Source organism: Antedon bifida, chromosome 3 (genome assembly GCF_963402885.1).
Source record: "Antedon bifida chromosome 3, ecAntBifi1.1, whole genome shotgun sequence".
Lineage (NCBI taxonomy): Eukaryota > Metazoa > Echinodermata > Crinoidea > Comatulida > Antedonidae > Antedon > Antedon bifida.
The window spans coordinates 9,730,306-9,745,223 of NC_136228.1; the positions used below are offsets into that span (position 1 = coordinate 9,730,306).

The following is a 14,918-nucleotide window of genomic DNA, read 5'->3' on the forward strand; positions in this document are numbered from 1 at the left end:
TTAGTAGAATCAAATATTTATAGTCGTTGAATGTTCTATTGCACGTGATGTTCAAGAAAAGTTAGGCCAAATTATCTGAATCTGGGACCAGCGAACATATTCTCAAAACACGTCGTCCAGAGGCCACTTGCATAACTTGTGCTTACAAAGTTACGGTATCTAACCAGGTAAATCAATAATCATCAAAAGGCTTACAGAAGACAATCCTTTACTTAATTATTAACATGGTTTCCGAGGAGACCTCTACTAATCACGGCGGTAAACATAATATAACGTATATATCTAAACGAGATTGTCAAAGGAGAGGTGAAAATGTGGTCTTTTGATAAGTCTTCATCACAAAAGAGGTACTTAAAACGGGATGAACACGTAAGCTTAGTTTTAACAATTGGCTAACATCACACGTTCTATTATGTGGCCGCGACTTTTTATACTACAGTGGATCCAGAAACGAAACTTCTCCTGTGATTTGTTTTATTATTTTTTTAATAAACAAGAAATATTTATTACAAAAATGCCGTTCATCTCACAATAACTACTGTCTACGTCATGCATCTCAATATTGATCAGGAAATGTTTTCATAGACTATTTTTTCCCCCAGACGTGCTTTGGGTTGTGCGCATGCCTAGTCCGAGTTTCCAAATACCCATTTTTCAGCCGTAGTAAACTATAAGCTATGTATTGTAAACTACTCCATCCTGATTTCTTCGAAAATCTTCGTTGTTCTGCGTCCGAATTAAAACAAATCGATCCAAATTAGTGAGAACCACTAAATTGGAATATGCATATAAAAAAAACCAATTCATTGTTAGTACAAATAGTTTCAACGAACGGATGGTGTCCACAAAGTTTTCGGACAACTTAAAAACAACTAAAAACAGGGATTAAACAGAAACATAGACATTACCGAACAACATCCGATTCGTCATTGATTCTTTTTCAGATAAATCACTTTTCAATTCTGAGAAAAACAGGGTTATTAAATGTTCATGAATAAACGGCGGCATGCTTCTTCGAAATCAATACACATTAATAGTTATACGGTATATTGAAAAATGACATTATTATACATCCATGTTGTGTAGTGTTGAAATAATAGTCATATATATAACTATACAATTCTCTGAAACATCGGGACATCATAGAAAGTTGTCAGTAGGAACATAAATCAACTGAATGGCAATACAATAGAAATTCGGAGAAATTTAGAAATGTATCGTTTAATATCAACGGAATTGGATAAAGTCGACGTATTTTCTCTACTGGGGACATAATATGGCGCCCCGTTTAAATAACAGACGATTGCTGCACTACAGGAGCTTTGACTTGCAAATGGTCACCCATGAGAAAGATTTCGAAAATCTAACATCAAATGAAATTCATCCGACCATAGAGAGTTCACTATCTCTATATTATGATCACACACATCACACACGTCAACGGAATTGGATAAAGTATAAAGTCTGGGCGGGGAAATATAGTGCCCCGTTTAAATAATTGGACGGTTGCTGCACTACAGGAGCCTATTGACTTGCAGATGGTCACCCATGAGAAAGATTTCGAAAATCTAACATCAAATTCTAATGAAATTCATCCCACCATAGAGAGTTCACTAGAATGTCTCTATGATCACACATATAACGTCACACATTACTTTGCATGAGCAGTGGCACGCATCATACTTGCATTTACAATGGCAAGAATTCCATACTATAGGCCTACAGTGGCAAATATCGCACACGTGGTGGTATTGGACATAAAGTGATAAAAAACATATTATGTAACATTGCAAACATACACATAACAGTGAAAAAAAAAAATACTTTGGTAGATATTCTTCTAGTATAAAAAAAATACACATACAGTGATATCCATTATTGATATTACAAAATATACATAATAAAATAACAAAACAACAAAAGTTGTGCACGGATTAAACACTTTATAGGCTCAAAATTTATTTCCAAAATAATAAATGACACCCAGTTCTGTCGTACAAACAAACAGCAACATGTTATCGCACGTTGATATTATTATGTAATAATTATATAAATCATTAAAGAGTTTCATAAAATTGTCATTACAAATTGTAATACATTTCCATATATCTTTAGTATAAATATTACCTATTTCAATTAAAAAGCAATTTTACATTAAAATATACAATTTTCTTGTAACAATCGACACATATATACACACATCATGTACTACAATATTAAATTGATGAAAATAGCTATTACATTTACATTAAAATGTTAATATATTCAAGGTGATGAAAACATCAAGGCACGTATGAAATTTAACACAAAGATGATTAAAAATTGAAAATCACATGGACGGAATAATTACTTTGATTAAAAGACACAACATTTGTTAAAAACCTTAATAATAAAACTTAGTCTGTATAATTATTTACTTATTAGTAAGGATGGAAGATTAAATATTATTTTTTATATTGTGAATGGAATTATTTAATAAAATGAAAGCGTTATATTTTTATTTTAACAACATTTTTTATATGCTATTAATACTTTGGTCTTTCAAAAAAAGTAATCACTGGATAGTTACAGCTTTAACCAAAAAATTAAATTAATATATTAATATATTTCATGGCTTGTCACTCTCAATTTTAATTGGTCTTTTTTATTTTATTTATTTCATGGATTACTTTTATTTTTATATGAAGCGCATAGAGGCTTTATTTAGATTTAATATTATTAAATACAGTTAGAGCTCCTATTAAGAGGACACCATCAGGACCAAACAAAGTGTCCTCTTTAAAGTATATCCCCATATTTCCCCTTGTTCATTTCAAATGGAAAGTATATAATTTATTAAAGATTGTCCCCTTAATAGAGGTTTTGCAAGAGAGGTTCTACTGTATGTTTTCTGAAATAAGTATAAAGAATGATTGTTAAATTATGGAGATACAAAAATATATTTACTAAATAAACATTAATAATGTTAAGGTGGGAAAATTGTATTACCATAAACTCAATCCCTTACCTTTAGACCATTGAACTTTCAATACTTTTCAAGTCTAAAATGGATAGTAATTGCAACAGCATTATCTCGGTTTAAGCATGAATAATAGAGAACAAATTGATGCAACCCAATTAATTAATTACAATAGAAAAACTGCTATAAAACGAACACTTTCAGTCGAAAGGAATGTGTCCCTTTAACAGGGTGTCCCTTTAATAGGGCGTCCCCTTAATAGAAGTACCTCTGAAAAGGGTTTGCCACAGATTTAAAACATGCTCTCGTTTGCTTCACAAGAATTTATCCTCTTAATAGGGATATCTCCAAGGAGGTGTTCTGCTATAATAAATGTCAGAAAGGATACTTAATATAATAATGATTAACCTCAAATGCAATTAAAAAATAAAATATTTTGTCATTACCGTACCATATTCACAATAATAAATTCATAAAATTAGAAATGAAAATTAATAAAATATTTAAAATAACAATGGCAAGTAAAATCATAAAAACAAAAAATTACTAATGAAGTTAATCAACGACGGATGTTTTTATAATTTAGTATTAAAAGATTAAATAAATGCTGTTAACACAAAGATGACATCAAGGAAATTAGGCTGCTATTCTGTGATAATAATGTAAGTGCTATTTGTCCTGTGTAGAATTAATTGTATGAATAAAGGGCCTAAAGGGAGACAATCGTAAATAATAAACAAATAACCACATCAGCTCAAGTCAAATATAAATTCAAAAACTTTTTAGATTTACGCATCTTCCAGATCTAGGCGTTTATCCACCATTGCAGACTACATACAGAAGTTTCCCATTTTTAAATGGCACAGTCGAGTGGCTGGATAAAGCAGAGTCGTCACCAACAGCACATGGTCTAGGGTCTCCCCGACAGTAGTTCTGATGGTAGGCTTAAAACTGGAGGCTTAGTATGTACATCTGTCTGGCTAGTGTGTACTTTAAAGCACCCAGTGCATCTTTCTGAATTACCCGGGCTGGTCCATCTTTCATTAAGCTGTGGTACGCGGAGGAGGACCTGAACCAAACTTCCTCAATTGAGGATGAATTTGATCAAAACAAACCATTGCTAGAGACCTCAAAGAATACTGTAAATAGTGCCGCACTTGTTCAACCATTTACAATTCATTATTTAAACATGAACTTTTCTTGAACATATTTTGAAGAACTCACCTCAGTTATTAACCTATTTTAAATAACGTAATTCTAATAAGCCCATCCACTCAATTGTAGTTATTAAATTAAAAAAAAATTAAATGATATTGTTAAATGTGAGTATGACATTTAAACATGTGCAATACTAGTGATTGAAGTTGCAGCCAATTCCTTATTTGGTAATCTATTTACTTGTTCCTTACTCTTGCTGAAACTGGCCGTGATGCTGGTGGCTTCCCGATGCCGAGCTTGGCTTGAACAGACTGCACATACCCTAAGATATCCTGTAGTAAAACATGAAAAATATTATTGCAAAATTAGCTAAAGTAATATTTTAAAAACCCTATACAGGAATGTGCTTTGTTTGATATGTCTGAATAATGACAGAAATATGATGAAAAGAAAAAATATTCTGGGGAAATAGATGACGGGGTCTACTGTACTAGTTAACAGATTCAATAAAAAATCGTAAAAACCATGTTTTGTAAAAATTGTAAAGTGGCCCTTCTGGTTTTAAAATTGGATGTTAAGAGAATATTGTGATAGGTAGCCAAAAACGTAGCATGTCTAACTTAACATTTGTTTAAATGTAAAATAAAATCACTTCAACCGTAGAAAAAGTTCCTATATACAGTATATAGATGTGGTTTTGCTAAAAATAGCTTATTCTTCCCAAGTGACACAACAAATACAATAATAAATGTAAATATGTCTAGTACAGTGTTTGATTTTCGAAGCATAATTTAATCCCAAATTTAGATCCAAATACATACGACAACAATATCAATTTCAAGTGGATAGAGAATTAAGTAATTAACATAAATGCTTGTTGATTTGCGTAATAAAAATATCTGTGCTAGCAATTGAATGCGGAACGTATATTTGCAATTTATTTGCATTATGGCTATGTTGGGAATATCGAATGGTAATCTAACTACTAAACTCATCACATTATATCAAAGTGTAGGCGTAATATATTACTGTCAAGAAGCAAATGTCGTCGTATGATCGCCTCGGTTATTTTTAGTTATTCTTATTCTTTTTTTTTTTTTTTGGTCTGTGTTAGGAACATGATTGTGTTGTCAAAATTATACTCTAAATGATATACATCAGGTGGTACAAAATCAACCAATCAAATGGTAAGTCTACTTGGTATGTTATAAAACAAAACTACCAATGCCAGGTGGTACAAAATCAACCAATCAAATGGTAAGTCTACTTGGTATGTTATAAAACAAAACTACCAATGCCAGGTGGTACAAAATCAACCAATCAAATGGTAAGTCTACTTGGTATGTTATAAAACAAAATTACCAATGCCAGGTGGTACAAAAGCAACCAATCAAATGGTAAGTCTACTTGGTATGTTATAAAACAAAATTACCAATGCCAGGTGGTACAAAAGCAACCAATCAAATGTTAAGTCTACTTGGTATGTTATAAAACAAAATTACCAATGCCAGGTGGTACAAAATCAACCAATCAAATGGTAAGTCTACTTGGTATGTTATAAAACAAAATTACCAATGTCATGTGGTACAAAATCAACCAATCAAATGTTAAGTCTACTTGGTATGTTATAAAACAAAATTACCAATGCCAGGTGGTACAAAATCAACCAATCAAATGGTAAGTCTACTTGGTATGCTATAAAACAAAATTACCAATGCCAGGTGGTACAAAATCAACCAATCAAATGGTAAGTCTACTTGGTTCAAACTCAAATTCAAATAATCTTTATTGCAAGTAAACAGAGATTGAATTTTACATAGAATAACATACAGATAAATATAAAATTGTATGACATTGACAAGGATACATAACATCTACATTTATGTTATAAACTACCAATGCTACCGTAGGTGCTACAAAATCCACCAATCAAATGGCAATAATTGTTTTTAAATAATAAGAAAAAATGTTTGTTACCTCATTAGAAGCATGTTTTGTTGCCGTTTCTTTCATTATATCAGCCACCTTGCACCTCTTCAAACTTTCAATCATATCATCTGAAAAAAAATACAATTAATTTATAAATACTGAATCCATGGCCTAAAATGTGAATGTCTGAATTACTATAGAAATTTAGTAATTAGTGATATAGCTTGTCCCACATAGAATCTGTATCCTGGGCAGTTTACTGGCCGATCTCTCCATGTTTTGTGCATGTGGTCATAAGAAATAATAAACCCTGGAGATATCTTCAGGACCAAACAAAGTGTCCTCTAATACTAATAGCGTTGTCCCTTCAATAGTTGAGGTTGGCTGTATTGTTAAAACATATTTCTCATTTGTTAATATAATGGGAAATTCTCCCCTAAATAGGGGTGTCTCAAAGGAGTCTATACCATACATACCAATTGATGTTTTTTGTTAAAAGTTAAGAAAGATATTTAATTTAAGATTGATATTTGTCTTTGATTAAGAACCAATATCATTGATTTACTCAGCTAAATTATGTCTCCTTGTAATTAATCCAACTAATATAATTAACAGTTAACGGTTTAAGCTAATTTTAACGAAGTAAGTCACATTGTTTGATCCCAATTATACAAGTTCTAATATAGATAATGTAGACATCTAGTCTGGTGCCGGAAACATAAAACGTGTGTGGTAAATCAAATTTTATTAGTTTCTTTTGATATTTCAAGAAGAAAACGGCTCTAACTTAGTAGAGATCTGAGAATGTGCAATCATAATTGTTGACAATAAAATCTAACAGACATTTAATAAAGAAGATAATTTATAATCGTAATTTAGTAGTTAAACTTAAAGGGGAATTGTTTGAAGGTTTGAATCATTCTCAATCCTAAAGATGATCAAAGTATATTGATCGAAACATCAAGAAACTCAATAGTCCTTTTTACAACTGTATACTGTATTTGTGGTGTACCGCAAACTTTATAACAACTTAAAGGGGAATTATTCTAAATTCTATATTATAATATTATTTATTCCTTCGTTTGACTGGATTACATTTTCAGTAACGCAGTACTGCTTTCCAAAATGGTCCAGTTACAAGTTTAAAAGTAAAGAAAATTTAGAATGTGTATTTTAGATTTATTTGTGTTGGCTGAATACTGGGTTTGGCAATTTGGCAATAACTGCCATTTTTTCTATGTCAAAATCACAGCGGATTACTATCTGTAACCATGTTTGGTTGACACCACAAAATCACTATAACACTAGTAAAATAGAGAACAAACAAAGGTGATGATGCAGTAAGGTGGAGGTGGGCAGAGCATAGGAAGAATAAACGATGGTAGATGGACGTACAATTGACAGAGTGGCAACCATTATAAAGAAAAAAAAGAAGAGGGTTAGATGGAGGGATGAGATCGTCAGACAGACTGGTACCACAGCATGGCCAAAATTTGCTAAAGACAGGAACAACTGGCACCAATTGGGAAAGGCCTTTGCCCAGCAGTGGGACGATATGGGCTGAAGGAAAAAAAACAAGAAAAGAAAATACAATCATCCTACGAGAATTATTACAAAGAGTTTGCTTATTACTTATTATCTATTTGTGGATAAATTTCTTTCATAACTCAATACAGTAAAAGCCTTTCTGTTGTGACACGCTTACTAAGGTGATGATAATTTGCCAGGAACTGAACGAGTAGCATTGTCAATTGTTATTTTTGGGTACAAACTCTACTGTATTCTGAGCATATTACCCCAGTTAAATTTTAATTCACGGCTGACATTTACTGGATGTTTACTGAGCAATCACAATACGTAGCTAATGAGCTCTCAAACATCCACTCTAATAGCTATTTTGAGAATAACCTCCTGAGAGAATATATCCAATTAAGATGCAGACTATCAATATTTTTAACCTATGTACATAAAAGCAATACAAATACTTCAAAGACATGTGATTTAAAAAAAAAAAAATTTGAAATATTATATAAAAGAGTGAGAATATCACAATTGCTTTGGTGCAATTTTTCAACAAAATTCAACATCCAAAACAGCAAGTAACTCGCCAATTACAGGATGTACGGATAAACTATAATAATTATTAGTATATAATTTGATTTTGTTAGGCTTTGGAAGAAGAAGAGGCGTGAATTACAACCCCGACACTAGGTCAGGATTGAACCCTGGACCTTGGGATTGAAAGGCAAGCAACAAGCTACAGTTCCACTTTAAACTATGGTTATTTTATACAGTTCAAGAGGTTTCTCCTTTTAGACTTCAGGAATCAAAATACATTCAATCAATAAAATTCATTCAAGTTATGTCTAACATTCATTTCAACACTGTGTTTTAAAATGTATTTATTTATTCTATATTATTCAATCAATTTGAAATTGTTAACTTTATATTAATATTTAATATCAATCGAAAATAATTTTATTTCATTAAGTTGTTGCTTCATATAATTGGTTATTAGTCTTAATGGAAATTTATGTACTGTATATTTTATTTATAATTTAATTAAACATTTACATATAAACTGTAGGCGTAATATAATAATTCTTTTAAGATTTAAACTTTAAGTCATCATCTATGTTATTCATATTATTTGTATTACTGTAATAAGTTAATTAGTTGTCATTGGTTGGAACATGGAAGTTACCTCCATGGTTGGACGTACACACCTAAATTGATGAGTAATATAATTTTCTTGGAATAATGAGGATGACTATCATAGTTTTACTCATATTTAATGGATGTCAAGAAAATGAAATACATTATCATTCGGTTAATAGCCAACATAAATGATATGTTGAGATCTAACAGGACAGAAATACACAATTTCTCGGAATATGATGTCATCCTTAAAATAGAAGATGTAAAGCTTATTATTTCATTGTCAAGCATCTCCTCTTTCCTGGCAAACACATGATAATTGTATTCCAAAGTGATGTACAGGCATTGATAAGATTGTCCACGCGTGTCAACCTTATACAGCCAAAGATATAAATGGATAAAGCTTGACAGATGTTTTGAAAATGAGCAATTTATATCTACAAATTACCGAAACAATAACAAATCATACTTTGTTAGGAGAATCTAAATTGAATGAAATATATCTTCAAGGAATATAGATAACAATACTGGGGGTTATATGACTTTAAGAATAAAGTCTTCTATAAATTACGTGTTAGAGTTATAATGGGTAGAAAAGGGTGAATTTATTAAGAGAAAATAGAAATAGCATCTTCAAGTTCCAAGTAACAGCCTAGTAACAGATAGGGAAAAAGAATGTATTCATTTTTAGTAAACAATTTTAATTCAAGGTGTAGAAACTTTTTGACAAGCGAGAAACAAGATATTTGCTTCCGCTATGGTTTATGAATAACCTATACATTTTGAATTATGAACATAGGTATAATTGCTTCAGACATCATCAGGTAGCAAGGAATTAGTTAGGAGGGATAAGATAGGAGGGATTAGACAGGAGAGATTAGTTAGGAGGGATTAGTTAGGAGGGATTAGACAGGAGAGATTAGTTAGGAGGGATTAGATAGGATGAAAGTTCAGTTACATAACTATTATAACCACATATTGGAAGAGAAAATTAAGAGAGACTAAAAAATGTACTGTATAAAGTTAAAAAAACCTAAAACCTATTATCAAATATGATGTCATGCTACTGTATGGAGATTCAGAGTATGACAGGTTGTCTCCAGCCCCACAGAAAAATATGCATGTGTAGCTTAACCGGTCTAGACATAATTGAAATATCAAAGTTTATTTCAAAAACCTAATTTATCTTTCATATTCTTTTAATAAATTGACACCCAGTTAAAGGTTGAAAAACCATGTTTGAAGTATGAACTTGTTTGAAAGGTAGACAGTAGGTTCACATGAACAAACCACATCTGCTTGTGAGCAACAGTGACTGCTGTACTTTTAGGCCTTGAGATGCTTAAAGCTCTGTCTGCACTATCAAACTAGTTTGACAAAAAAAGTGTGATGTGCTAAAAATAATAGTGATATGCCCAAAAGTGGTAGTGATATGACATCATCATGTCCATATATGGGCACATAAATGTTTTTTGTTTGATAGTGTAGACAGAGCGTTAGTGTGAATACAGTTGCAATAAGATTACTCACCAATTTCTGAAAGCTCCATAAAAAAACAAGCGACGTTCTCCACTACGTCTGGGTTGTCTTTATGATTGCGGTACGTGTCACAAATTACCTCCAAGCCATCTTCCCCTGAATTCAGAATAGCATATGCACATGCCTCAGACTCCCCTACTAAGCTTGCCAGAGCCATACATCCATTTTTTGCTACATCAGGATTCTGGAGTAATAACAAAATAGGAAAGGAAACAATTTTAGCAATGAGTAATTTTAAAAACGTGTTTAAAGTATTCTTTGCTACATTCACATATGTAGTATCCAAAGAGAGACTAATTCATTTAGTAGTTTTTAGTTGTTTGTTGTTCTTGTTATCTTTTTCTTTGGAATCCTGCATGTGAGTGACAAGAAACTTGTTTTCTTCTTTTACAGGATTCTCAATGTCTTAATTATACTATAAATATTATTGTTATTTTGCCATTCTCAATAATGTCTTAATTATACTATAAATATTATTGTTATTTTGCCATTATTGAAATCAATAAATGTTCGTGAAATATGAAATATAGTACCAAGTATGTCATTTATAGTCAACAATTACAATTTTATTTGTGTACTATGCTTTCCAAAGAATATATTAGAACTTAAGAAAAAATATTCATAACATTCTGTAATAATTATAATGAAAACAAGCGATTCAAGATAATTGTCTGAATGCATTCAATTTAAGATTGTTTAGAGTTGAAATAAAAACAAATTATATTTAAAACTTAAAAATGGTTCTAGTTTGAAATCAATGATTTAGAAGTTTAAACAAGGCTGCAATTTATTTCAAAAATTAATTTAAAATATTGTAATTTTAAGGGTAAACTGGAATTGTGGTTGAATACATTTAAACTTTTGACTAATATTCAACATATTTTTTTTTAAACAAATAATTAACACGCACCTAACACGCAAGGTGATTTTTTAAATGTTATATTCACAAATTTTTTTAAAAAGGATTTGAATTTCAAAATAAAGATGAAATGAATTACTGATTATTTATTCTATTTTGTTTATTCAAATTAGGTTTAATTTCATTGATAAAATTTATTAAGCACAACAAAAAAATCTGCAGTAATTATTTGACAGCAATGCTTTTATTTATAATAAAACATTTAATGTTCTATGTATTTGTTACTTCATCCCTCAATCAGCGCCTAGTACAACTAAAACCACAGTATTTAAATAAATTGTAAACCATTTGATCTTTATAAAATTACAGTAAATAATTTGTGAAAAATTGTCGAGTGTTTGACCTTTATATTTTACTAAAAATAGATTTTTAAATCGTTAGAGTTACTGAAATGCCAAGACTGAATAAAATAAATGAGTGAAGACATAAATAAAGGTTAAAGGTAAAAAAACACCTGTGTGAAGACGATGATACAGTGAGTGTCGCAATATAAAAGATTCAACCAAACAAAGTAATTTCAAATCACTGCTTTCAGAGGCTTAACGATTAGTCAGCGTGCAGTCGCGGTAAATAAAAGCAAAACCTGAAACTAACATGACTGACATCTTCATGGCAACTGCAGAATGCTCGGCGGAGATTTCTATCTACGTAAATCATTTGTAGGTATTAACTTGCTTAACAGCACTCGATGAAATCTCTTTTTTGAGAATTAAAACTCTCCGTTAATTGGTCGGATTCGCTTGCTAGCAATCGGCAGATTCAGTATTGTTATGTAAAAGTAAAGGTTAATATAAAGAGATGCGTCAATTACGGTAGAAACAAGTGAGAAAAAAATGCTGACGTTAATGCACATAGAGCTTAATACCAAATATTAATATATTGAAGTGTACATCAAATAATATAAGACCACAAATTGTGTCAAAACAAATATAGTATTTTTAGCCTCAGTGTGACTTATTATGTTTGCTCTGATATGACATAACAAATTGATGACTTTATTTTATTGCACACAAAATGTAATCTTAAATTTATTTGTCCGCACAAAACAGTAAAACCTCGAAAAAGAAGCCCAATAATATTGGTGTTCCACAGGAGCTCTACTATGTATGACATATTAATTATTATCGATTATTACTTTCAGCATCTTTGGTACAAAAGTATTTTCTAACCAGAAGAAATATGCAAATTCTGTGTAAAAATTAGGATTATCAATTCAATAACCCAAAGAACAATCATTCATCTTAAAAATTGCTGTAATAACAATCTGATTTTCTCCCTAATGGCCAGCCTTCATACCTCCCACACAAATTCTAAAAATAACACAACATTTAATCAACTATATAAGAATCTAAACAACAATTAAATAACATATTGATAAAAATAGGATTCATACATTTATGATATGCTTTTATGGGTTTCCATTTTTACTACTTTACCTTGGGTATGTTACTATATAAAACCAAGGGCACGGTATCTTGCTGTCAAATTGAAAAACAACATTGAAATTCTGTATCTTATTCAGCTGTTCAGTGCATGTATTTTTATCGGGCATATTTTTATGAACGAAAGATCTTATTGAAGACCTATAAAAATGGAATTGAGACCTTGTATATATTGATTTGAATACACTTGTGAAAAATTGATTGCAATTATTTTAATAATATTTATGTATTCAGGCTGGACACAATTCTTCCTTGGAGGTAAATATCTCAGCAGCAACTTTAAATATCTCTTTTAAAAGGGTACATTTTGCATTGGTTTTTGAGTGCATGTTTTCAACAAAAGTTCTTTATTAATTTGGAATGTTTAAGAATATAGTAGAAAGAAACCGACCCCTTTAGTTAAAGACCCTTCACACCTGTTCCGGCACGGTTCCGGTCGGGCACCGGCAAATTAAATGTAAATGTTTCATTTTCACGCGACTACGTGCATACTGATTAGCACATAGCCTTGTGGAGCATCGTGAAAATGGAACATTGGCATTCGATTTGATTTGTGAAAGACCTTTTCGGGAAGTTACTTAAAAAGGAGTTAGCCATAATTTCATAGTTAGTTTCAAAGGTAAGTGTTCCCTTAGTAGTAGTTTTAATATTAGTTAATTTGGATTCTGAAAAACAGAGACTTTACATTTATATAATATTTTCGTTATAAATTTTAAAATAATACATTTTAAAAGTACATCTCGTACTTAGTTTTTAAGTGCATATGTTTCTACTTTTTTACTTTACAAATTCATGCAATTTGATTGGTTAGTTTTTAGGTTTATTGCTAGCCGATCAATAAGCTTTTTATTCTTCCTCTGTATAAAATCAATACACCGCAATGTAGAAAATTACGAGCTAAGCCTATTGTTATAAAGCATACATTCAATGTACGTCAGTTTTCTTTTCTGTAGATGATATGGTGCATTGCTAACAATGTCAACAACCTATTCACTAATGATAATGTCAATACTTTATAAAATCTAATGAAGTTTAGCAACCAGTTGCAAAAAGGTATGTTCTTAGTGATAGGTTTGGTTTTTATATAAAACCAATGATGCATTACGGATAAACACATCATCACTGCAGAATACGGTTGTAGCCTATAATAACGAGACATTCTTTACTTTTTTAAATCACTTATTAAGGTCATCTTGTCATTGGCTGTAATGGATTCGAAATAGCTTCTCCTTCAGCCATCCCTTCTCAAGGGATTTGATGTACCAGCACACCGAGACACCCTTCCTGCTCTTCCAAATAATGCATTTGGGTTCTGTTAAGTAGTGAGTGGCCCAGCGGTTAAGACAGTGGAACCGTAATACGTAGCCATAACATCGGGTTCAAGGCTCACTCGCTCCATGTTCTGGTTCTTCTCAGATAAGGACTATAAACGTAGGTCCAGTGTACACATCTGGTTCATGTGCACTTTAAAGAACCTAGTACATCTTTCGAGACGAGTAGGGGGTAACTCCGGTGTACTAGTTCACACACAGCCACTGTTACAAACTCATCATAGTACTATACTATACACTGGGCCCTCTGGGAGAACAGTCTTTTATTGAAGAGGCTACCCAGTATAAAGAATATTAAATAAAGTGCCCACAAGCCAGCCAGTAACTCCAGTTTTAAGACAAGAGTTGTTCTACCACCAAAACTATCGCCAAGAACAGCCTTCAACCTGTGCTGATATTATTATCTGTTTATCGAATCACACGATGTACTGCAAACATTACTACCAATGATTCCATTGTGATAAAAATTATGATATCATATGATTATGTTATTTAAATTTAAATCTATACCTTTTTATGTGTTTTTAAAGCATCTAGCAGCAAGTCAGCAGCTCCTCCATCAGTCATCATTTCAACGTTCTCATCTGCAAATATAGATAAATTGATAAAAATAAAGATAGTCAAACTATGAAGAGTTAAACTAAATTTAAAGCCTTGTCTACACTATCAAACTTGATATGCCCATGATGATGTCATATCACTACCATATTTGGGCACATCACACTTTTTTTGTAAACTAGTAGTGATAGTGTAGACAGCTTACCATCTCTATACACCATGCACAGTGCAATGTGGCTATAGAAACTTGTTCTATACACATCTTCAACATGGGTATCACAAAAAAGGAAATTTGTAAATTGTAATCAAATTATCTTTATTATGTTACTGTGTATTCCTCACAAAATGGGATGATACTTGTTCATTTGATAGCTGATGTATGTATCTTTCAAAATCCAAAACCAAAACCCAGTCCATGCAGCTCC

General features: G+C 31.4%; 1 protein-coding gene across 1 annotated transcript in view; it reads right to left on the reverse strand.

Annotated features, from left to right (window-relative positions):
* Positions 1-1,933: 1,933 nt before the first annotated feature.
* The window catches only part of LOC144837062 (uncharacterized), a 28,717-nt gene continuing 15,732 nt past the window's right edge, over positions 1,934-14,918 (reverse strand). Inside the window, exons 18-21 of the mRNA XM_078692050.1 lie at positions 14,446-14,519; positions 10,235-10,427; positions 6,095-6,174; positions 1,934-4,449 (exon numbers count right to left, since the gene is read on the reverse strand). Coding sequence (XP_078548176.1) covers positions 4,354-4,449; positions 6,095-6,174; positions 10,235-10,427; positions 14,446-14,519 — 443 coding nt within the window. The 3' untranslated portion in view covers positions 1,934-4,353. The remainder of the gene's footprint in view (positions 4,450-6,094; positions 6,175-10,234; positions 10,428-14,445; positions 14,520-14,918) is intronic.